Source organism: Zalophus californianus, chromosome 7 (genome assembly GCF_009762305.2).
Source record: "Zalophus californianus isolate mZalCal1 chromosome 7, mZalCal1.pri.v2, whole genome shotgun sequence".
In the NCBI taxonomy this organism is placed as follows: domain Eukaryota; kingdom Metazoa; phylum Chordata; class Mammalia; order Carnivora; family Otariidae; genus Zalophus; species Zalophus californianus.
The window spans coordinates 122,536,277-122,561,800 of NC_045601.1; the positions used below are offsets into that span (position 1 = coordinate 122,536,277).

At 43.1% G+C, this 25,524-nt stretch overlaps 1 protein-coding gene and 1 long non-coding RNA gene across 4 annotated transcripts; one reads left to right on the plus strand and one right to left on the minus strand.

Annotated features, from left to right (window-relative positions):
* Positions 1-342: 342 nt before the first annotated feature.
* WRNIP1 (WRN helicase interacting protein 1) lies at positions 343-24,658 on the plus strand. Of its 2 annotated transcripts, XM_027602742.1 has the most exons (7): positions 343-1,329; positions 3,521-3,712; positions 4,904-5,145; positions 17,848-18,077; positions 22,365-22,520; positions 23,254-23,333; positions 23,926-24,658. In XM_027602742.1, exons 1-7 carry the CDS (start codon positions 514-516, stop codon positions 24,199-24,201), a joined length of 1,992 nt encoding a protein of 663 aa, XP_027458543.1. In that variant the 5' UTR covers positions 343-513; the 3' UTR covers positions 24,202-24,658. The 2 variants fall into 2 exon arrangements, with proteins under 2 accessions (XP_027458543.1, XP_027458544.1); XM_027602743.1 differs by lacking the exon at positions 23,254-23,333 and having other exon boundaries at positions 344-1,329; positions 23,926-24,620.
* On the minus strand, positions 18,098-25,524 carry LOC113927106. Of its 2 annotated transcripts, XR_003521502.1 has the most exons (4): positions 25,447-25,524; positions 22,695-22,783; positions 22,282-22,360; positions 18,098-20,999 (listed from the first exon to the last, which is right to left on the minus strand). It is a non-coding gene; the product is annotated as an uncharacterized LOC113927106 (long non-coding RNA). The 2 variants fall into 2 exon arrangements; XR_003521501.1 differs by lacking the exon at positions 25,447-25,524 and having other exon boundaries at positions 22,695-23,238.

A 25,524-nucleotide genomic window follows, 5' to 3' on the forward strand; every position in this document is an offset into this window, starting at 1 on the left:
GGTGTCACAGGCCCCGAAGAGCTCGCAGGGACGCCGCTTTCGCCACCGCGCGCTCTTGCGCACGCGCAACCCGCCGGCCTCACGGCCCCTCACAAAGGTGGCTCTAGGGGCCGGCCGGAAGTGGACGCGCAGCGGCCAGGGCGGGGTAGTGTGTACTACATTTCCCGAAAGGCTGAGGGATGCGAGGCCAGCGGTGGCTGCGTTGAACCGGCGCGGACTACACTTCCCGACGCGCCGCGCGAGACGTTTCCAGCGGCGGCTGAGCTAAACGGCTGCGGACTACTCTTCCCGACGCGCCGCGCGAGGCGCCCCCGGCGGCCGGCCGAGGGCGGGCCGACGCGGGAAGCTCCGGACGTGAGGCATGAGCGGCGCCCTCCCCCGGCCCGCGCGCGTCCTGCTACCTCCCCGAGCGAGGGTCGCGCGGCGCGGGGCCTAGCGGCGGGCATCTCGAGCCCTCCGCGTGCGCAGGGGCTGCTGCGGCCGCGCCGGGCGCCGGCGAGGGCGGCGGCCACCATGGAGGTGAGCGGGCCGGAAGACGACCCCTTCCTGTCGCAGCTGCACCAGGTGCAGTGCCCCGTGTGCCAGCAGATGATGCCCGCCGCGCACATCAACTCGCACCTGGACCGCTGTCTGCTGCTCAACCCCGCGGGGCACGCGGAGCCCACGGCCGGGCCGCACCGCTCCGGGGAGCGGGCCAAGGGGCTCTCGCCTCCCAGCGCCAAGAGGCGGCGGCTCTCCGAGAGCTCGGCGCTGAAGCAGCCGGCCACCCCGACGGCGGCCGAGAGCAGCGAGGGCGAGGGCGAGGAGGGCGACGACGGCGGCGAGACCGAGAGCCGGGAGAGCTACGACGCGCCGCCCACGCCCAGCGGCGCCCGCCTCATCCCCGACTTCCCCGTGGCCCGCTCCAGCAGTCCCGGGAGGAAGGGCTCGGGAAAGAGGCCGGCGGCGGCGGCCGCGGCGGCGGGCAGCGCGTCTCCGCGGAGCTGGGACGAGGCGGAGGCGCAGGAGGAGGAAGAGGCGGTGGGCGATGGCGACGGGGACGCCGACGCGGACGGCGAGGACGACCCGGGCCACTGGGATGCGGACGCCGCCGACGCCGCCGCCTTCGGGGCCAGCGGTGGGGGCCGCCCGCACGCCCGGGCGCTGGCGGCGGAGGAGATTCGGCAGATGCTGGAGGGCAAGCCGCTGGCCGATAAGATGCGCCCAGACACGCTGCAGGACTACATCGGGCAGAGCAGAGCCGTGGGGCAGGAGACGCTGCTCCGGTCCCTCTTGGAGACGAACGAAATCCCCTCCCTCATCCTGTGGGGCCCGCCGGGCTGCGGCAAGGTGAGTGCCGCCTTGGCAGGAGGGTTCCGAGTATTGATCTCTACGGGTCGGGCGTGGATCTAACGGTCAGAGAGCCGTGGCGGAGGCCGTCCCCGAAGAATCCGCGCGTCCACCGTGGATGTTGAGACCTGAGGGCAGGGCTTCAGATACCATCTGAGCCGGGGCAGCACCAGGTCCACAGGTGGAGTTAGTGATGGGTGTGAAAAAGACACACCCCGCCAGATTTGTAAGACACGTTTTCCGGTCATTTTCAAAACGAAGATGTCTGAATTCATAGGTTTACAAAAATATTTGCACTCTTAGATTTGATCTTTGTGTTCCAACGTGTACCCCCACCCTCCCATTAATGACCCAGTTCTCAAGGAAATGACATGCTACAAATTGCAGAGGAACATTTGTATATTCGATTTGTAGGTACGTGGGTTTAGCTTGGGGGCAAAAGATCAAAATTTTTTTTGTTTCAGTTGTGTTTCTCTTCCCTCCCTCTAGCTGTTGGTTTATTTTAACAGACTGATGTTTATTTATCCTTGAGAATATGTTCATTTAACAAGACTAATATGAAAACTCTTTTCCCTTTCCAAGTTGTTTTCATCTAGCATTTCCATAACTATCCTCACTATGCTTTCTACTTGAGGGAAGAAACATCAATGCATTTTGGTGTCCAGTTGTATGTACCTTGTTAGGAATTAGCACATGTCCAGAGGAAGGTAGTTCAGATATTGGGGTCTAGAAAACATGTCATTGGAGAACACTTGAGAAACAGTGGCAGAGATAAGCAAAACAGAGAAGGCTAAGAGGTGTTTAAATGTATGATTTTTTTCTATCCACAGGAAGAGAGAGGAAGATGAGCACCCGTGAGTAAAAGGCAAAATTCAGTATCAGAATGTAAAGGGGCCCTCTTAGCTTTGTGATTCACACTCCTTAGTTAGTATACAAGGGCTTTGATGATTTTTCCTAGTTTTCTTTCCGACTTCATCGCCAACTTAATCACACCTTCCTTTGCTCCAGTTCCCAGAATGCATCTTGCGCATTTTGTGCCTTCTTGTTCACACTCATACTTTCCCTTTGGCCAGGAATAAATCATATCTATCCCAAATAATTTACCTGGTAGTAGATTTAGTTGCTACCCCATTTAGGAGATTGAGCAAGAGCATTATTAGTAATTGTTCACAAAATCTTTACATAAGGTCATGAGAATGGCTAATCAGCTGTTGGCAGACTAGATGGCAAGAAAAAACTCCGGAGGAAAATGAGTAGGGTGAACTAATAGAAGATGCCACACAAGAGATGTGATGGGCGGCTCAGCATAGTGGTTGGTGGTCACAAGCCTAGGCATATGGGTGTGGGAGCCCATAGGCCGAGATTTGATGAAGAAGCAGCCACAGTATCTTAATGGTACTATAGAAACTTTAGAAAATAAAATGCACCTTTCCTTTCATTCAGGACCAAATTTGTCTCTCTCATTAAACACTTTTTTTATATTCGTTCTTACTATTATACTTTTCTGCTAACAATAATGATATTAATAACAGCATATGCACATTTATGGAGCACCTGGTAAATGCCAGGCACTGAGCAGTGGTTTCCTTGGATCTCGCCATTGTCTTCTCGTAACTGTTAACATGATCAAAGTGCTATTGTTTAATCTCCTTCCAAAGTAGACATTCAGAGTTGGCAGCATGCAGTCATCTTAAATGCTAGGTAGTTGTCATTGGTCTTTCAGTTCAAAGGCTCACTCCTTTTCTAAGCTGCACTGATGAGCCTCCGGTTGTAGAATTGATTGATTCTGTGGTTCTGCACTCCATTTCTACAACTAGTCCTTCAACAGTAATGCTTTCTTGGCTGCAAGGGGTCACAGCTGTCACTCAAGCTCTGCTAAATCAAGACAGCCGCTCTTTATGGGGATTCCAAAGATCTTAGAGTCCCCAAAAAAGGAATCAAACAGGGTTAGGTATAAAGGAGAAAAGGTCAGGATTAGACTAACGTTTAGCTACTTTCCTGTTTTAACATTTTTTTTTTAATTTTTTAAAAATGTGCTGTGGTATTTTGGATTGTATCTGTGCTGCTGAGCATTCTTTAGAGTTCAAGTTGCTTGATAAATAGTGCTGATGCTGCTTGTTGTTGATGCCCATGGGTGCTTTTCTCTCTGTGTCTGATCAGCTTTCCAAACTCTGTGTGTCATATTTTCTAGACCACTCTGGCTCACATCATAGCCAACAACAGCAAGAAACATAGTATAAGATTTGTGACATTGTCTGCAACAAATGCCAAGACAAATGATGTGCGAGATGTCATAAAACAAGCTCAGAATGAAAAGAGCTTTTTCAAAAGGAAAACCATCCTTTTTATTGATGAGATTCATCGGTTCAATAAATCTCAGCAGGTACATTAACCTCCTTCTACCTTTTGGTCATTGTGAACATTACAGTGAATATAAAGTATGTGAGATTACTTTGAAAAGCATAAAGCACTATGCAAATGTAAGGACCGTTGTAATCATTAATTTTCTATGTATACAGAGGTATAGATTGTTAGCCCATCTCCTTTGAGCCTATTTCCCCACTTTTTCTTGGTGTTTTTTGGTGACAAGAAAATGCTTTTCTCTATCTGATAAATGAAATTATTAGTATGGCCCTGAGCTATAAGCAATTTAACTTGATTTTAAGATCCTTATTTTAATATTTTTAAACTTCTCCCCTATACAGTGTTACTTTTCTGTGACCTCAGGCACTTAGCAGGGTGAATGTTACAAGATCTAATCACCACTACTTATTTAAATGGCTTTCTGAAATAAAAGTAAAAGGACAGTTTATTTTTATAAACAAAGCCAAGTCACTTTTGTATCCTTTCTAAGTAAACATTAACTTTTTTCTTCAAGTACACTTTTTTCTTTGATATAGGTGTTAATGTTTTTTAATCAGAGATAGAAATATTTTACAAAACCTTACTGATAAGTTTTTGTTCCTGATCTGAATCTCTTTTTTTATTTATTTTTTTATCTGAATCTCTTTTTAAATAGACTCTTCAGAGTTCTGACAGGATGTTATCACTTTCAGTTTCATTAGACCATTGACTCATCTTAGCATTTCTTCCCTGTAAGACAACATCCCGTGGTTACATATTCACCAAGGCATATTTACCAAGTTTGTTAGGAAGAATAACTATTATGATTGAGTACTCCAGAGGAAAATTTTAGAAATACTAATGTTTTTGTGTTTTCTTAAACTTAAATAGCTGCTGTATTTAAGCTATCTGCCAGTTGGGATAGAAGCCTTAGAATAGAAGATAATTTTTTAAGTAAAAAAATCATTTATGTTGAAACTACGTTAGAATTCTACTTTGAGCTATTAGTGTGCCAGCAGGTGGCCAGGCTTAGACATTCACAGTCCAAAAGGTGTGTTTTTGGCTTAAAAAGCATGAGTGCTTCCACTCCCAACAGTGGATCCGTCTCCAATGAATATAAAGCTGTTGTTCCTGAACTGAAAACTAGGAAAAGGAAGGAATGGGCAACTTACATAGGATTCTGCAGGTTGTTGACTGGAATCAATTTCTTCTGTTTTCCTCCCATGATTAGGACACTTTCCTTCCTCACGTGGAATGTGGGACGATCACTCTGATTGGGGCAACCACGGAAAACCCTTCCTTCCAGGTCAATGCTGCCCTCCTAAGCCGCTGTCGGGTTATTGTTCTTGAGAAGCTTCCCGTAGAGGCAATGGTGACTATTTTAATGCGGGCGATCAACTCACTGGGAATCCACGTCCTAGACTCCAGCCGTCCCACTGACCCTCTGAGCCACAGCAGTAACAGCAGTTCAGAGTAAGTTGACTGCGGGCAGTATCATGGGGGCACACACCTCTCAGAGAATCCCCTGGCAGAGGGCCAGAAAGGGCTGGACGGCAGTAAGGAGAGGGCGGGGACAGAGAAGAAATGATCTCGTAATGAAAACAAGAACGGAGGAAAGTGCTCAATTGTACCAAATGTATCTCTGCAAACATTTCCTTTTTTTAAGATGGATTTTATAGCCCTATAAGGGGTGCATCTAATTTTTCAAGCTTTAACATTGTTTTGCCCATTATTTCAGTCCTTGGGTGTTTGCTTTTGTGCTTAAGGATTTTGTTTTTTTCCTAACACACTTTTTTTATAAGGCTTGGAAGACTATGTATGGGAAGCCTTACGGATTATTTTCTTTCATGGAATAGGCTTAACCTACAAATCTTTTGAGCTTTATATTCAGATTCCAATTTCTTTTTTCCTGCAGTTTATTCCTCTTTTAGAAGTACTAACTACAAATTAATATAAATGTTATCATAACAATTTTTAAATCTTTTTAGAATTATTTTTGCACATTTTAAAAGTCAAGCTCAATTCTATAAAAGTAAAGAAATTTTACCTGAAAATGACACATTAAAAGTTCTCTCTTTCCTTTTGGCAACCTATTTCTGTATCATGAGTACTGTGTGAGTTCATTAATACACAGAGTATATATATAGTGTATAATCAATTAGATTACTTGGGTTAGAGATTAACTTTATATTCAGATATATTCTTCAGATGTCGTTTATTCATGTGTCAACTGAAATAACACAGTGGAACATAATCTGGTGTGATGAGAGACTAATGCCTGCCTCTTCATGCTGTGGACCCCACAGCTGCTAGTTCCTGCCCTGAGGCCAAATTCTGGAGCCACTCTTCTATGAGGATTAAAGAACAAGACATAGTTTTAGGTTCAGGGTTTAAGTTTCAAGAGTCTCTCCTTGTGTGTCTGGCGTCTCCCATTTGCCCCTTCTCATGCAGGAGAAATTATGCTGTGCCTCACAAAGCCTTGAAACATGGCCAAGGACCCCCAGGCGCAACAAAGTCACATCATTTTAGGGTAGAGTTGTGATGGCATAGCCATCAAAATTGTGGCCTAAAAGAAATATGGAACTTGCTGGTATCCATTAAGTGTATCCATACTTAGGAGCCCTTTGTGTGCTTGGCACTTGTCGGGGTTAAAACGGGCTACATACAGCCAGTCCTCACATCTAGTATAGCTGTCCTATAAACAATATTTTCACTATAAAACTCATATAACCAACTGATAAAAATGGGAAGACAGAGGAACAAATATCCCAACATATTCCTGTGTATTTTTTTTTCTGGGTACTGGTTATCATAACATATCTACAACTATATATCCTGCATTTTTATTAATCTAGGGTAGTTTTATTGATTTCAGTCATGTCATGATTTCATGGAATTGTTATTCAGGTACCCTCAGGTTTTTTCTCTCCCCAATCACTGCCATGCCATAATTAGGTGAAATGAGAAGGACAGTGGAAGAACCATGGAGCTCATCTTAAAAAGGATTTCTTCATTTTAACCAGATCCCCGAATCATTTGCATACACAGTAAAATTTGAGAGGATCGAGTAAAAGAATTAAGATTTCTCTTATTACTGAGACTGGGAGCCTGATACAAAAGTGAGCCAATAACTCTTCATCTGCTAAAATTGCCACTGAGTCAGAGAAAACCTGCCATGTCCAATAGATGTTTGCTTTTTCCACTACCACTCATTTGGAATTGATCCTAATTATAACTTATTTTTATTCACTTGTTTCCTTTCTAATTCCCACCCCTCCCCTTCCTGGGAGGGCTAACAGGATAAAAACTTGTCCTCCTTGTTCATATTCCCAGCACAGTGCCTAGTGTATACATGCTTAGTAAATGGTTTGTGAATGAATAAATTCTAACTTTCAATATGAGAAAAATAGTTTAATCTTATTTTTGGGTAGTCCAGCATAAGGGATGATTGTCCCATTGCCCAGGTATCAAGAACCTTTGTCTTTAATACTATTGCCTAAGAAACAGAATGAAATTAAAGATTATTAAGCTTCATTAATTGATCTACTTGTTAGTAATTCTGACAAGAAAGTTAGGTTAGGAGATGCCATAGGCCACAAAAAGAACTCTTACATTGTAAGTGATTTCCTAACAGAAGCATCTGACCACCCCAGTTGCCATGGAGAATTAAAAATGGATATTGTTTTCTTTCAATTTTAGGTAAAATTGTACTTTCACATCTATTGATTGTCTTCAAATATATATACATTCTTGTGGACATAAATTAGTTTGGTTACACTAATTTAGCTGGAAGGAAAGACTTTAAACCCCAAATAATTACTTCTCTGGGAAACCATGAGTGCATTTGTAGTCTTGTGTGTTGGTGCCCTAGTTTACAGAGAAATCTAGACTACTTACGGCTGCTCATGAGGAGCTGAGCAGGTAGTGGTCTGGACACTAGTCAAGCTGATCCTTAATTGTTGATTTTTCTTGAGGAGTTGTGAGTTCTCATCTAGTATATGTTTGTACATGACAGATTCCCATTAGAGTAAGATAAAAGTGTTCTTTCTAAGTTTTTCCTTCTGTGTTTTATTTGTTCAGCGTTAGTTGAAGGCCCCACATATGCTAGGCATTGGCTGAGTGCTGAAAAGCACATTCCTGTGCCTTTGTAGAGCTTAGTCTATGATAAGGAGAAAGGTAGGTAAATGGCTTCCAGGAACATACTGTGATTGCGTTATGACCAAGGAGTGGTAGAGGATAGAGAGGAGGCATCTAGAATATGTGAAATCAGATATCTCACCTGGCAGCTGAGGCGGTGCTGAGTTGAAATTTAAAGGATAAGCAGAATTTAGATAAAATGGAAAGCTCATTTTGGCAAGGAAATATGGCCCCTAAAAGTCCAAGGTAGTAATAAATAGTCTGATCCATTCATTATAGCTGAGTGGGAGAGTGGGTGTGAGGAAGTGATGGTCAGTGAAGCCAGGGAGGGAGGCAGAGCCAGATTTATGAAAGACCTGTGTTCTAAGATAAGGTAAGTGATGCGGAGAGCTATGGGAAACCATAGATTTTGAGCAACGGAGTGACATAACAGCTCTACGTTTTAGGAAGATGAGAATAGCATTGGAGAGGGTGGGTTGGAGGGAGTCAAGTCCCATCTTCCCTACCCCTCACCAGGGAGTAGGAAGACCAGTTAGGAAGCTATTGCTGTGGTGTTGAAGACAAATAACAAATGCAGGTGACTTGAACAAAAGCAGGAGCTGGTCTGAGAAGTTGCACAGTTGGGTTGTGAGCCTGGGTGTGAGGAGGGAGGAAAAAGGATGACTGGGCAAATAGTTGCACTTTTCACAGGAAGGATTTGAAGAGGAGCAGAGGAAGTGTGGAGTTCAGTTCAGGACTTGCTCAGTTTGTGGGGCCTCTGGATGATTCATATGGAGAGGTTTTCTAGGCAGTTAGGTAAAGAAGTCAGGAGAGTAGTAGAGATGTTTGAGCCAGAGATTTGGGAGCCACCAGCACTTCAGAGAACATAAAGCCCATGTGTTTGAATAGGAGAGCTGAAGAAAGCCAGGAACTAAGGGTATAAGTTGAGGACTTGTCAGCATTTGTTGTGTAGGAGAAGACACAACGTTTAGAAAGGTAGGAAAACCAGAAGGATGCTCCACAGAGAAGAGCTTCAGCAGGGAGGGAGTACTCAGCGTTATTGAACCATTTAGGATTAGGTTTGGCTGCATGTAACAGGAAAAAAATCAAATTAACTGGCATTAACAAGATAGAACTTTCCTTCTCATGTAAAAGAGTCTGAAGGTAGACAAGTATGAAAAAATGCAGCTGCTAGTCAGCCTCATGGTATCATCAGGGACCCAGACCCTTATCTTTCTGCTGTACCGCCTTCAGCACATGACTTCTACCTCATGCCCCAAGGTGGCTACTAGAGCTCTAGCCATCATATCTGCATTCCAGGCAACAGGAAGGAAGAAGAGCCAAAGAACAGTATCTGCCCCACCCCTACTCCCTTATTTACCACCTCACAGCTTTAGTGAGACATCTGCAAAGTAGTACTCTGTACTCAATTGTGATTTGATTGTGAAGAGAAAGATGGAGGTAAGCTGGTAATTTATGTTGAATTATCCATACAATAGTTCTTTTGGTCCGTTTGGGTAATCAGCAGTTTTCATATACTTCACTAAGCATCTTGGTCACATGGTACAAACTGTGAAGCATGGTGTCTGTGCACTGGGTTAATTTCGGAGACCAGGGAAAAAAAAATCCAGTCTGTCATCCAGTGACCTTGTGCTGCTGGCAGTAAGAAAGTGAACTAGTGTTTAGTCACTCTGAGAACTTGCTGCTTTGAAGCGTTATAGATTCCAGATAATAAGACACACACATATTCAAAAACACCCCTAAATAATCCATTGTCTGTGGGCTAGATAACTGCGCTTGTTTGTGGGTATGAGGAGAGTAGAGCAAGGAGCCGGGATTGCCCTGTCGCTGTCCAATGAGGCAGTTCCAGCAGTTGGTTGGAAGTTAAAATGGCTCTGTCCTGCTGGAGTGAGGGTGCTGCAGCTTGACTCTGAGACTGGGGCTTTTCTCTAATCACCGGGAGAGGGGAGCCCGCCCGCACAGACTGGCTTCAGGCTGGTTTGTTTGGGTTTTATTAATTAATATTATTAATATTAATACTATGGCCTGCCTTTCAAAAATAATCTTTTCTAAACACTGAATGGAGAGAAAGGTAGTGGAACACCAGAATAGAAAGTACTGATCGGAATGAGTTGTGGATTTAGTTAGAGTAGACTTTAATAATTCTCCTTAAAAATGGTTTGCTATAAAGAAAAAAAGGTATATAAGCATATGTTACGAAAATGATGACAAAAATAATGGCAACCGGAAAGAAACACCAATCAATCTCACTGACCTTGCATCTCTTTCCTCTTCCTGCCATCACAAATTATGGGTATCCCCTACTTTCTGAAAGTTCACATTATACCACTTCACATCCATGGAGGAAATCAGAAGAGGATTTTCCCTCTTACCAAAAAAAAAAAAAAAGCAAAAAGCAAAAACAGCATTCGACACTTGTTTTTCAGTGAGTCCTCTATAGAGGCAGCGCCCACCCAGCTCCTTCCCTGGGAACTACACTCAACATCGCGAATCACACCACCATATCTTTGGATCATGTCTGTGAGCATGTGCTTTATCTTAATTTATTTCGTGTATCTGTTAGCAAGATGTGTCCTAAGATCTCAGAAAAGCCTAACAGAGGTCACTTTTTGGGTCTGGGAACACTAAAACAATCTCCATTATAAATTAATGGTAATGGTCTTTTCACTTTATGCCATTTTGGCTTGCAAAAGATTTCAAGGGAACCCTCTACTTTCGGATAGTGGGGAAAACCTGTATCACAAACTAGGTGGCTTACAGCAATAGACAGTTATTCTCTCACAGTTATGGAGGCTCTGAGTCTGAAATCTGGCTGTCAGCAGGCCACATTCCCTCTGAAGGCTCTAGGATAGGGTCTGTCCTTCCAGCTTCTGGTGGCTTGTGGCAGGACCACTCCAATGTCTGCCTTCATCTTCACATGGCTGTTTCTGTGCCTCTGTCTTCTCTTACTGTCTCCTATGAGGACGTTTAGGATTAGGGCTCATACTAAATCAGGATGATCTCATCTTGAAATCCTTAATATGGCTAAATTCATAGATTAGGATTTAGGTGCATCTTTGGAGGCCACCATTCATCCCACCATTCTCTACCAGGTGTAAGGTAGAGTGTAATTGGGAATGTGTGCTGCCATGGAATTAAACACAAACAGGGCATCATCTGTGAAGTTGATGTTCTCTCATTTTGGAGAAAGTAGTTTTGTTTTGTGTTCTATTTAGTCTGGTTATCCTGGAAGCAGCAGAGTTGAGGGCTCTGCTTTGAAGATTTGCAATTCTAGAAAGTATGTTACTGAATGGGCTAATTAGAATGATTCTCTTCAATATAGGTATCCTTACTTCCTTTTATTAGATGAGGAAACTGAGGCACAAAAAGGTATAAGAATGTGTTCAAGATCGTCCAGCTTGACTGCAGGAGGGCCGGTTTGTGAGGCATATTTCTAACCACAGGCATACCTCAGATGTAATTTGGGTTTGGTTCTAAACCATTACAATAAAGTGAGTCAAATGAGTTTTTGGTTTTCCAGTGAACATAAAAGTTATGTTTATACTACACTGTAGTGTGCTAAATATGCAATAGCATTATGTCTAAAAAATCAACGTGCATACCTTAATTTAAAAATAACTTTACTGATAAAAAATGCTATCCATCATTTGAACTTTCAGCAAGTCTTAATCTTTTTTCTGGTGGCGGGTCTTGCCTTGATGTTGACAGCTGCTGACTGATCAGGGCGGTGGCTGCTGAAGGTTGAGTGGCTGTGGCATATTTGTTAAAATAAACAACAGTGAAGTTTACCACGTCAGTTGACTGTTCTTTTCACAAACAATTTCTCTGTAGCTTGTGATGCTGTCTGATAGCATTTTATCTACAGTAGAACTTCTTTCAAAATTGGAGCCCATTCTCTCACCCCCTGCCACTGCTTGATCAACTAAGTTATGTCATATTCTAAATCCTCTGTTGTCATTTCAACAGTCTTCACGGTATCTTCACTGGGAGTAGGTGCCATCCCAGGAAACCACTTTCTTTGCTCCTCCGTAAGAAGGAACTCCTCACCCATTCAAGTTTTATCACAAGATTGCAGCATTTCAGTCACATCTTTAGACTTCACTTCTAAGTCTAGTTCTCTTGTTATTTTCACCACATCTGCAGTTACTTCCCCCACTGAAGTGCTGAACCCCTCAAAGTCATCCATAAGGATTGGAATCCGCTTCTCCCAATGTCCTGACATGAATGTCCTGTTCATGTTGATATTTTGACCTCTTTCCATGAATCACAGATGTTTTTAATGACATCTAGAATGGTGAATCCTTTCCAGAAGGTTTTCAGTTGACTTTGCCCAGATCCATCAGAGGTTCTAGCCTTACAAGATGTATTTCTTAAATAATAGGACTTGAAAGTTGAAATGACTCCTTGATCCATCAGCCACAGAATGGATGTTGTGTTGGCAGGCATGAAAACAACATTTATCTCTTTATACATCTCCACTACAACTTCAGGATGACCAGGTGCATTGTCAATGAGCAGGAATATTTTGAAAGGAATCTTTTTTTCTGAGCAGTAGGTCTCCACAGTGGGCTTGAAATATTCAGTAAACCATGTTGTCCACAGATGTGTGGTCATCTAGGCTTTGTTCTTCCATGTATGAAGCAAGGGCAGAGTAGATTTAGGATAATTCTTAAGGACCCTGGGATTTTCAAAAGAATAAAGGACGACTGGCTTCTACTTCAGGTCACCAGCTGCACTGGCCCCTACCAGGAGAGTCAGACCACCCTGGCTTTGAAGGCAGGCTTTGGCTTCTCCTCTCTAGCTATGGAAGTCGTAGATGATATCTTCTTCCAATAGAAGACTGTTTTCTCTACATTGAAAATACGCCGTTTAGTGCAGCCACCTTCATTACTGACCTTAGTTAGATCTTCTGGTTGGTTTGCTGCAGCTTCTACATCAGCACTTGCTGCTTCATCTTATACTTTGATGTCATGGAGAAGGCTTCTTGCCTTAAAGCTCATGAACCAACCTCTACTAGATTCAGACTTTCCTCTGCAGCTTCCTCACTTCTCTCAGCCTTCACAGAATAGAAGAGAGTTTCCTTTGCATTCTTAACTGGGCTGTTTGGTTTAAGACGCCAAGCTTTTGGCCTGTCTTGGTTTTCATCGTTCCTTCCTCACTAAGCTTAATCATTTCCGGTTTTTAAAAGGAAAGACATGCAACTCTTCACTTGAACTTTGAGAGGCCACTGTAGGGTTATTAACTGGTCTGATTTCAATATCATTGTGTCTCAGGGAATAGAGGAACCTGAGGAGGGGGAGAGAGACGGGAACGGTTGGTTGATGAAGCAGTCAGAACACAAATATTTGTCAATTGATAAAAGTTATCTGTCTTATGTGTGTGTGGTTTGTGGTGCCCCAAAACAATTAGAATAGTACCGTCAAAGATCACTGATCATAATTCATCATAACAAATAATAATGAAAAGTTTGAAATATTTCAAGGATCAAAAAATGTGAACCTAGAGACATGAAATGAACAAATGCTATTGGAAAAATGGCACCGATAGATTTGCTCAGTGCAGGCTTGCCACAGACCGTCAATTTGTAAAAAATGTAGTGTCTGTGAAGTGCAATAAAATGAAGCAAGGTAAGGGAGATGAGCCTGTACTGAGTTTAGAAGGGATCTAGGTACCAAGTTAAGTGAGTCACTTGCTTTCACTTAGAACCAAGTTAAAATGCTGCTGGTGAATATTAACATTCAAATCTTTCTCTGCGTTTCTTTGTGTAAGAACAATACTTTTAACTTGTAAAGGATTACGAATAAAAGATTCCTATCTATAATTTAGCAGTATTACCTTTTAACCACATCTACGCATCACATTTACCAGGAATACATTTTGAAAATATAGTTGACCCCTGAACAACATGGGTTGGAACTACATGGGGTCCACTTATATACATATTTCTTACAGAACAGTAGTGTAAATGGATTTTCTCTTCCTTATGATTTTCTTGATAACCTTTGCTTTAGCTTATTTTATTGTTAAGATTGTAGCATGTAATGCAGATAACATACAAAATATGTGTTAATTGACTGTCTTTGTTATTGGTAAGATTTCTGTCAACAGTAGGCTATTGGTAGTTATGTTTTAGGGGAGTCAGAAGTTTTACATGAATTTTCATCTGTGTTGGGGGTCATTGCTCCTAACCCCCACATTGTTGAAGGGTAGCTCTACATGTGCCCAGAGTCTGTCCCTGGGGATTTTAGAATCAGTAAATCTGTGATTAGATTTACATATGTGTATTTTAAGGTAGTTCTCTGTAATCTGATGCACATCCCTGGTTGAGGACCACTGTTGAGCAGTTGTTACCCTGACCATGGAATGTTCCTTGTCTTTAGTGAAAGATTCACAGAGTATAGTTTTGTAATTTATGAAGAGAGAGTTTAACTGAGCCATACATACTCTTTTGTTCTGCCATGAAGTAACAGGTATATTTTCATTTATTTTCACTCCTCTTCCAGCTTAAACAGCTCACTATCTAAAAAGAATTCTCCAAATCCCAGTATCATCCGCGACAAAAACAGTGTGCAGAAAGATTCAGGCTCTTGGAAATGAAAAGGAAAGGAGGAAGTTGTCTTTACAGTATGCTTCCCATATTCCTGCTAAGGTGAAAGCATTTCTCTTCAGTTAGAGAAACAAGGCTAAATCTTTAATTTCCACATCTGTTAACTGGGAATATGATCTTTTCCAGTGCACTTATTTTAACCATTTTTTTCTAAGTTTATGCTTAAATTTTAAAATAATGCCTCTGGACTAGGAGCACTCTTCCAAGATAATGTGTGCAATAGTTACTGTTTGCTGAGGAGTTTTGCAAATATCAATATAGTATTCCTTATTTCATTGTTCTTAGCATGAGCATTCATGTGCTCCCTCTTCTAAGATCTCAAGGTATCTTAACACATTTTATCACTTTTCAGAACCAAGGTCATGTAAACTGGGGTTCAGGATATATTGGAGGATAGGTAGAACCTTTTGAACATCCTGTACAGTGTTCTTAAAAGCAAAATTCCATTTGGTAAATTGTGTGACCACTGTGAGTGCCATCAGCAGTCACCTTTTACTACTTTGAACAGAGTTGCTGACAGATTCATTTGTGTTTAAAAATACTCCTCATTTTGGGCGGGGGTGAAATTTGGAATGTGGATCATATCAAGGGGGAGGGAGAGTGGAACAGTGGGAACTTGGGTGAAAGCTCTCAGCTCAGGTTTTATTGTGGCAGCTCTCCTGCTCCCTGTGACTCCAAACCAAACCTGATTAAAAAGGTAACAATAGACTAATTCGGACTTTGGTTAAAAATTTAAAAATTGAAAGAAAGATCCTATTTTCCAACCACATAAAATATCCATTGAGAGGCCTGTTTACATTGTGCTGTTCATAAATCTGTGGCGCAGTCTGTTAGTTGGCTTCTCTCATAATTATTAAGGCCTACTCGCTGCCTTTGCATGAGGACCAATGGAAATGAGGCCATAGAGTCAATGCTAGGGTGTATAAGGACACCTGTCTTTTTTCTGTCCCTAAAGCTCTCCATGCCGCTAAATATACACAGTGGACAAGTCCATAGAAAGGGCATATATACGAGAATGCTAACATTAAGGTAGTACAGCAATAGGTGATTTGTACATTTTGTTAAAATAAAGTAATATTCAGAGTTCTGAGTATTTGTTAAGGATGCAAACTATAGTATGATCCAAATTTTGTTTTAAAATTAGGTTTTAAGATTGATGGTTACATCATAAAGGAAATTCGACAGATGACCTAGTAGCTATTGTTCATCTTTAGGTGGCACAGAAAAGGATTTTTTTTTTAATGTTTTCCCATATGTTACAATTTTTAAAAAATAGACATTTCACTCTGAGATTGTGGGGAGAATTGAAATTAGTCTATTTATTGTGCAGATATTGAATGCCTGTTCTCTCCCAGGCACAAGGGATGTAAAAAAGGTATAAAACATAATTCGTGTCCTTGAGGCCTCAACAATTAGTGGGGATGGGGAGATGACAAATGTGATCAGCAAATGGCCTCACTCCTTGTGATGGCTCAGTTAGTTAGGATTGATTAGGGCTCCTGCTTTACTCCTTTTTTCTTTCTGCAAATGATCCTGTAGGCTCTTTGTTGCTAGGAAGCTTTCCAAGGAGATGGAAGGCTTTGCTTTTATTAGTTCTGGGGCTGAAATGAGATGTTCAGGCAATTTTGGTTTTCTCTACCCACCTCCACCGCCACATAACACGTGTTTGCACACACATGCACACACTCAGAGATAACGTACTGTAACCTAGCCTCAGGAGTGCCCTTCCCTTTCAGGCACATCAGTTGCTACCTCACCCGCTCTGACATTAGTCCCTCCTAACACGTTTTCTTGAGTATGTATTGTCTGTCATTTTCTTCCAAATCATCTAGAATCTGCTAAATAATGTCTGTTTGAGAAATGCTTCCTTGGCTTTAAATAAAGTGCCAGTGATATGGGTTTGGTGTATGTTTTGAATATCTATCTGGCCAGGAAGGGAGGAGAATGGGCTTCTGAACTGTAACCATGGTTCTTGGGGCCCAGGCAGCTGTCAGGAGGAGTGTGATGAGAGAGTCATTCATTATCAAGCTAAGACAAAACAGGTGCCTTATGTGTAGTGATAGATGAGAAACTGGAAGTCTTGGCTTTGGTAAATAAGGGGTGGGATGAGGCAGTCTTTAAGATGTTAGAAACAAGGGGCACCTGGGCTTAGTCAATTAAGCCTTTGCCCTCGGCTTAGGTCATGAACTCAGTATCCTGGGATCGAGCCCCGAGTCAGGCTCAGTGCTCAGCCAGAAGTCTGTTTCTCTGTCTCCCTCTGCCACGCCCCCCTCACCTTCTTGTGCTCACTCTTTCTCTATCTCAAATAAGTAAAATCTTAAAAAAAAAAAAAAATGTTAGAAACAAATCTATTAGTGAATTGAATGCAAATTAGTGTTATTCAACCTAGTCACTAAAGCGAAGTAGCAGGTAGGTATATGGTACGGAATTATGCATAGACCTCCATAGGCTGGGTCCCCTTCATGGCCTGGACCACTACCACCCTGCCTTGGCCCAACCCAGTTGGTGCCTGTGCTTTGTTTTCTAGGTAGCTGATTTGGACGGTCCTAATTAGCTTATTAATTACTATAGAGACATTTTCAGCTGAAGGTTGGCAATGACATGGGTGAGCTTTACCTTTGAAAAATTATATTTTGCTTTGCAAATGTGCACCTAGCAGCTAGACAAGAATTAGTAAGACCCCTCTAAGTAACTAAATGTGTGAGATATTTTGTCTGACTAGACTAGAAATAGAAAAGTTTGCTGAATTAGACTTGAGAACCAATCCTAATTAGACCTTCATGAAGGTCCACATTTGGAAATGTGATGGTAGGTGACTTACCTCAGGTCTTACAGCCAAGTTCTGTCAGAGTCTTTTGATGGATACCCAGGCTAGTGACCTCTCCACTACTCTGTGCAGGCTTTGTGTGATTAATACCCTCTTGGGAGCATGCCTCAGGCCAAAATCTCAGAGGTTTGCTTCTAGGCCCTGCTGTGTCCAGAGTAACTGCGGACTCGGGTTGTTTGTAAAAATCCTGGCCCTTCCCTGTTTGAGAAGTGATCTGAGCATACCTGTCTTGTCAGGATGTGCACTGTGTTTGAAGTATGTTTTCTGGATACTATAATGAAGCCCTAGTGTTTCTGTAGTTTTCACTCTTGTAGGATAGAACCAGAGAAGCCATGTATGTATCTTTCCATGTCTCCTTCATGCACGCTTAATGTATGTGTGCTTATACAGTAAAATAATCTCATGACTCGAGGTCAGGTCAGTTCCCAGTCTTGATAATGCTTAACCATGTTGACAACAGGAGTTAGGGAGCAAGGGCAGAAGCCTTGAACCTAAGGTAGCTTTTTAATGACCTTGCTAAGACAGAGCTGTTCTGTAAGAAGTGCTACAGCACAAGAAGTGTCGAACGGGAAAGTGATGGTAACTAACCCTCTTTGTGTTGCAGGCCGTCCGTGTTCATAGAGGATAAAGCAGTAGACACTCTGGCTTATCTTAGCGACGGGGATGCCCGAGCTGGACTGAATGGACTACAGCTGGCAGTGCTGGCCAGGTTAAGCTCGAGGAAGATGTTCTGTAAGAAAAGTGGGCAAACCTATTCTCCCAGTAGAGTTCTGATCACTGAAAATGATGTGAAGGAAGGCCTCCAGCAATCTCATATTTTATATGACCGAGCAGGTAAGTAATGGAAAGTGAAAAGAGGGGAACTTTAGTAAGTTGTGTCCACACATTCCCATCCCAGGCTTCTGACTTTCAGCTGAGTTCAAAACATGAACTTGATTCTCAGTTGGATCTCCATATTGTTAATTGAATTAAACCTCCAACTGAGAGCCTGATTTCAAAGACCTAGCTTCCTGAGCGATCTTTCTTGTGAGAGGCACAGAGCAGAAACTGTCCTGATAAGAATTGAGAGGAGTTTTCGTGTTTAAAACTGCAGGCTTCAAACTTATCTTGTAAGGTAGATAGGTATTTTTTCCATTACTCTCTGGTAGTGCCTTTTAAGATACACACATTTTTGAAAGCCCCTGCATTCACAGTTGACAGTAATCTTCGTGATCACTTATAATGGCAGTAATAACAAGAAGACTTTTGCAATAAGTGACTTATTTCTATTAGTTTAATGAGAATTAAAGGCCGTAATTTCTACAGTCCCAACTAAAAATGAAGTTTATGTGGATCTTGATGTGATGTTTTTGGTTGTAATAGCTTTTTAAAAAAATTAATTTTGCTGTGTACACTTATCTGTTTTTGTAGAACTGCATTTACAGGTAACAGATTTGAAACAAACTCTTATTAGATCCATGACCTGGCAATATTAAATGTCATAGGCACAGCACAGTTGTAAATTTTTATAAGAGGGATGGGTGATGAAGATTAGCGTATGGTAGATTAGGCTGGACTCTGGGACTTGAGTATTTGATTCTGGGTAGAGTCATATTGCAGTAACGGGAATAATTTCCACATCTTTATTTTTTTTTTAAGATTTTATTTATTTGAGAGAGACAGAGACAGAGAGCACGAGAGGGAAGAGGGTCAGAGAGTCAGAGGGAGAAGCAGACCCCCCCGCTGAGCAGGAAGCCCAATGTGGGGCTCGATCCCAGAACTCCAGGATCATGACCTGAGCCGAAGGCAGTCGCTTAACCAACTGAGCTACCCAGGTGCCCCAATTTCCACATCTTTAAAAGCTGTGCCAGAAAAGGAAGCTGATCATTGAACATTCCAGATATCACAGAGGCAGTACTTTGTCTACAGTATTCTGAAATGCTTTTTGATGATGGAGAATCCTTCTTAACTGGTTAGAGAAGGGGGTGGGGGAGCTTAAGAATGACTTTGGGTTCCAGGCACTGCCTCCTGATGAGTTGAACAGAACACTCTGTGACTTTGGGGAAGTGGCAGAAGCTTGTCAGCATTAGTGTGCCTCAGCTGATTGAGAGCTGGGTAGGTGGAGGGTACTAGTAAGTACTATGGACACATTAGCAAGGACTCCTTAAAGGCATTTAACAAACAGTCCTGGCTCCTTTCTGATGTGAATGTGCCGGTCAGCAGGACCTCTCCTAGCACAGCCCAAAGATGCCAGGTAGCCAGCTATCTGTACCCCTGAATGTCAGGAATGCTGGGAAAGTCTGAAAAGTAAAGCGTTCTGGACATAGAGCTTTGCTTTACTTTTGGCCAAATACAAGAATGGAGGATATGAACAAAATTGTAAAATTTTAAGAGGTAAAAATAACTCCCATGTGCTGGACTCTCCACTGTTTCTGGGGGTTCCAGCAACAGTTGTCTCTTTCCTTTGTACGTGTCCTAAAGGAGACTCTTCATTTTGACTAGATGGACTGGAACTGTTCTTTCACGTTTTATCAGACTGTCATTTAAAAATCAAAAGGCTACCATTTAACATAACATTAATTAATACTGAATATTTGAGTATTTTACATATATTGTCCTTTTTTTTAATTTTCAAAATAACCTTAGGAGGTAGTTATTAATATTATCTCCATTTCATAGATAAAAAGCTTGCCTTAGTTCACAAAGCAAGTGGTAAAACTCATGGTATAGGTGGTATAAAACTGGTATAAAACCCCAGGTATAAGACTGGTTCCTAGGACTGTGTCCTTCCCCACTCTTGGTGCTGCCTCCACACCAGCCCCGGCCTGAGGTCACCAGATTCCCACCAGAGCGTATTCACTCACACACAGTAACACACACTCACGTGAGTGTACTCACAGACACCCATACACACACAGTGGATGTTGGACATGTCTAGTCCTAGGGTTTCTGCTTCTCGAGGCTCACATTCCATCCAGGGGAACCATGCACAATGGGGATCACTTTCTCTATAGCCCTGCACTGCCTCAGGAAGAGCTGGGGACAGTGGAGGCTGCCTGGGGTCGGGCCTTGAGAACCCACACATTCTACAAGTCTGACATTTCATGTGACTATGCCCCCCCACACTACCCTACTGTTGTGTAGCAGTACAACCATGGATCTGTAGACACTCATAAATACAGTTCAGATCCTAGAGAATTGTTCTCTTCCAAGCTGTGTTCTATAAATAGGGATGATAGAAGCATTGCCCTGGAAACCTGCTAGCTTATACTCCTGGGTCTTTTTATAACTCTGGTGAGACAAAAATCCCCAGTCCCAAGATTTTAATTATTTCTTTTAATGTCATCTAGGATATAGTTACCCACTTGTAGGATCCAGTAACTAGCTCACGTATTTCTGTATCAGAGTGAAGAAATTTCTAAATGAGAGCAGGTTCTCTGCCTTGCATTGAGGTCAGGGTTCTATGTAAATAATGTGAAATTTTAGGTTTATAAAAAAGTTATATGATAAAAGCAAAAATGGAAGCTAGCATAGAGTAATATCTAACACTTACATGTTTCTGTAGTGCTTACTCCATACCAGGCATACATTATTTAAGACTCAGAATCCTAAGAGCCAGCTAGTCTTTAATCCCCATTTTACAAATGAGCTGCCCGAGGCATAGAGAGGATCAGTACCGTGTTCTTGGTGTCGTGGCTAAGAAGTTTGGCGCTCACACCCAGGCTACCTGGCTTTAGAGCCCATGCTCTTCGCTGTTGTTTGCCTCTCAGTGTCGACCTGCAGGAAAGGTATGAGACAGTAATGTTTGTGTTGGGGAGATTTGTTGCCACCTCCTTATTTACATTTCACAGAAAGTGGAGCAGAAATGGCTTCTTTCATCTCCCATGTATCTACAAGTTGGCCAGGCCTGTGAATGGGGCCAGGACCTTGTGGATTTCACCTGGAACCTTTTCCTAGCCTGTCTCCATGACACTGTGACTTAGCTAGGAAGCCCGGAGATAGATGACAAGTCCACTTGTCTACAGGAATCTGCTGGCTGGACTGAAAACCACTGATCTGCCCTCTTCCTGGATGGAGGGTGCTCAGGCCTCTGCAGTCAGCCTCCTGGGTCTTTCTTCCCTGGCAGGCCAGCATCTTGTCCCATGCTGTCTTCAGATGAAGGCCAAGGATGGTCTTACCAGCATGTTCAGCTGCTGGGACTCATTCCTGGGGCCCAAATGCTGTGCAAATTAGGTCATGGTCTCTCTGTCCACCTTGGTGCTTTCTAGGAAGGACTAATGCGAATAAGAGTAACTCCCCTGCTTTCTTTCATGAAGAGACTATTCTCTCCTCAAACTTAGGAAAGAGTTTGTGATCAGAAAATCATGAAATTTCTCTTTAAAGCACATTTCACTGATTTGCTTGCATGTGAATCCTGGGTGAAAAGTGAGGGGAGACCCAAGTGGTGAGGGAGGGGCTGCCAGAGCTTTCAAGGTGAGAGCTGTTAGTTCCTGTGTTGGCCCTTCTGGGATCCTGCCACATGGACGTCCCTACACCAGATTTAAGTGACCGCAGCCTTCAGATACCAGAAAGGCCGCTGGAAAGGACACTGAGGAACAAATGGACCATCTGTAATAGCTGTCCTTGTCACTGACTCTCCATCCTCATGGCTCCAGCCAGGCCCCCGGGACAGTTTTCCTCAAAATGACAGTAGGGGCACATGGAAACGGAACATCAGATCAGTCCCCTCCACCTCTTGCCTGTGGCAACCCACCGAGGTCCAGGAGAACCAGCTCTCCACATGAGGCTCTCCTTGCCCCCCCGCCACCCCCCGGGTCTTGGCTCGGGTTCAGCATGGGCCGCGCAGGTGCTCCGGCAGCCTCCTGCTCTCAGGCTGACTGGGTTACTAGATAGGCCCACAGGCCCCACATGGAGCTGCTCTGGTCTCCCCAGCACCCCGCAGCCGTGGCACCGTGCCCGCCCACTGAGCAGCTTGAGGACAGCGGTCAAACCTCACTCTCCCCTGGCTTTCCTAGGTCCCTTATTCAGGCTTCCTTAAAATCAACCAAGTGAAACAAACCTATGGCTTAGATGACCCGCCTGTGAGATCTCTGGGTTCCCTCTTCTGGCCGTAATTGAGCACGTCCTTTTTGTGGTATCTAGGAGAAGAGCATTACAACTGCATCTCTGCGCTTCATAAGTCAATGCGGGGCTCAGACCAGAGTGCCTCCCTCTACTGGCTCGCGCGCATGCTTGAAGGAGGAGAGGACCCGCTGTATGTGGCCAGGAGGCTGGTGAGGTTTGCCAGTGAGGACATAGGTGAGTGTTCTGGGAAGGACCAGACCCTGTGTCCACAGACGGTGGGGTTGCATGCTGGGGGGGGGGGGGGGGGGGGGGGGGGGGGGGCAGGAATGCTACTGCTTTGGGGCCTAGGAATTTCTTGGTACCATGTGGACAGGGAAGGAGAAGAGAAGAAGACAAGTATGAACTCACTGGTTTATTTCTCGGCATTGTGTGTGTGCTTTTGAGGGGTTGTATTCCTGAAGTCATCATTATCTGTTTCCTCTTCAGGAGTGCTTTTCCTAACATGGGCATTGAGATAAAAAATATTTTAAATGCTTTGCAGTCACATGTTCAGGTTTTCATTGGACAGCTTTGGAGAGCTTCTGAAATAGAAATGGAAGATTCTGGACACTATATAAAGAAAAACATTAGAAAGACATTTTTTGGTGTAGTAGATGTTTTGCTTTTAATGTGTCCCTGTGCCTGTCCGCATGGCCTTGGCTCCTCACGTTTGTCATTCATACTCTCGTATTTTTCCTGCTAGGTGTAGTTTTTATCCATGAGGAAAGAGTTCTTGACACCACTCAGTAAATATCTCTCAAATAAGCTAGTGAGATCAGAGAAGAGTCCGTTTTGCTAAATGGGATTTTTGTGGTCAGTAACGTCTACAGGCAGCGGTGATCTCTGGTCTCAGCAGCTCGTAGACAGGTCAGGCTGGGAGTGTGCGTTATGACTTAAACTTTCCTTTGTCTTTCCGTGTGTGTGACAGGTCTGGCAGACCCTTCTGCATTAACACAAGCAGTTGCTGCCTACCAAGGCTGTCATTTTATAGGCATGCCCGAATGTGAGGTAAAGTAATCAGCTCAGTTCCTTGCAAATCAGTTCCTTTTTCTTGTGCCATGTCCCTTTGTGGATTTGAACACATGTCCTGCTATCACCTTTAATGTCCGGGCCCACCAAAGAAGCTGCTTGGCTTTTTAACTCCCATTTTAGAAGCTTAGACTCTAGAGAGAGGGGAGACCTTAGGTATCAACAAGGTCATGTTTTGAAACTTTTCAGTAGTTGTGGTTTCAGAGGAAGTGCTCAGCCTTTCCTGGGGGCAGAAGTATTGAAGTGCTGAACAGGAAGTTTCTATAAGTTCACCCACAAACAGAGCAGCTTCATGTTTATGTTTTATATGTTGGGGTTTTAAGAAAAAATTCATTTAATAAAAGTTCTTCTGTTTAACAAAAAAAATAAATAAATCATTGGTCTGGTTCAACCTCTCGCCTCCTGTGGGAATTTCTTCTCTCCATCACAAGTGGTTATCTTGACTATAGGCATAAAAGGGGGATAACAAAAGCATATTGGGAATCTTTTCAGAATTAAGTAGAGATGTCATAAAATATCCTACAGGAGAGAAACTTTCTGGCACCTTCATAATGTTTCCTTTTTGTCCTAGGTGCTTCTGGCCCAGTGTGTAGTCTATTTTGCCAGAGCCCCCAAGTCCATTGAGGTGTACAGCGCCTACAACAACGTCAAAGCATGCCTGCGAAACCACCAGGGGCCCCTGCCCCCTGTCCCGCTGCACCTGAGGAACGCGCCCACCAGGCTGATGAAGGATTTGGGCTACGGCAAGGGCTACAAGTACAACCCCATGTACAGCGAGCCGGTGGATCAGGAATACCTGCCGGAGGAATTGAGAGGAGTCGATTTCTTTAAGCAAAGGCGATGCTGACTCTCGTAGGCTTTGACAGCAGATGGATAGGTCTGTTTTTTTAAGGAGAGCAAGAGTAACTGAATTGTGAAGTCGGTTGCCCAGTGGAAGTTAAATGAGACCAACATTTTGTGCCAGAAATGTCAGAGTTCCTTAGGTGGAGGCACACGTACTTCAACTAAATGTGTAACATTGAAATTGTGTTCATTTGCACTCTGTGCAATGGTTATGCTTATGAAAATATCTGGCAGCTTTGTGCAATGAATTAATGTTATAAGGAATTATCTATTTTGTCATAGTATTTAAGTCATAATGTCATTTCAGAATTCAGTTCTGTAGGATTTTTTTTCTTTAAAAGATGTATATTCAGGGTAGTTTGAATTGGTAAAAAAATGTAATTGTGATTTAATACTGCATAGTGTTTTGGGTATTTTTTTTATATGCAAAGGTCTTATGAGCCAATAAAACTATTTCAAAGTACTCTTCAGTTCTTTGACGTCTTTCCCACCTGGGATCCTAGCTACCAACATCTGTCACCGTCACATGTTGGTAGGTAAATACTGTGAAAGAAAACTGCCCATAGGTGAGAAGGTTGGAAAGCTTAGTGAGAAATCTGGATCTTTGTAAAAATCCATTTTAATTTTTAAAGGAATACATAGAGTTTTAAATGGCTTATAGAAGAATCCAGTAGTCTGTTCATTCCTCCAGTTTCTTCTTGCAGGTCCGTGTTTCTAAATGATACCCTCCTGTTTTACTTTTGTGATTCCTAAACATAAATACCACACACAACTTTGTTTCCTTTGCAGCTACTGCTAATTCTTTCCAAACTACTTAATAGTCATCCACAAGGATTGTCCAATCCAGTAATGTGTCAGTTCTGTTTCCCTCCCCCCCCACACACACAGCTGATGCCCTGGGACGTGCTCTGCCTTTCTCCTACATGAGGATTCCTGTTTTCTCCATAGTATACTCTGCCGTCTGGGTTTATTCCATCATTTCTGTACAACACATGCTTTGCTAGTTTTACCAGGCTGGAGCGACAATAACCTCACACTCAGCAGGCCTGGTGTGCAAACTCCCCTCCTCAGTCTGGATATCTTCCTTGTACCTGCCTCACAGGTTCTGGTTGCAGGGTCCAATGCTTGCCTTTTTCTGCTGAGGGGATCCACATGCTTTAGGAGCTTTATGGAACAAGGGTGCATGGGAGACAAAGTATTTTTAGATATTAAGAGTCTGAAAATGCTTTTAGTCTACTTTCAGACTTACCTGACAGTTTGGGAATAAATTCTAGATTGGAAGTTATTTATCAATTGTCTCCCTCTTGCCCATGTTGCTATCGAGAAA

Coding starts and splice junctions, on each gene's coding strand:
- WRNIP1 (XM_027602742.1), top strand. CDS start 514: ATGGAGGTGAGCGGGCCGGAAGACGACCCCTTCCTGTCGCAGCTGCAC. Junction 18,078..22,364: donor TATTTTATATGACCGAGCAG/GTAAGTAATGGA, acceptor TGTGGTATCTAG/GAGAAGAGCATTACAACTGC. Junction 23,334..23,925: donor TAGGCATGCCCGAATGTGAG/GTAAAGTAATCA, acceptor TTTTTGTCCTAG/GTGCTTCTGGCCCAGTGTGT.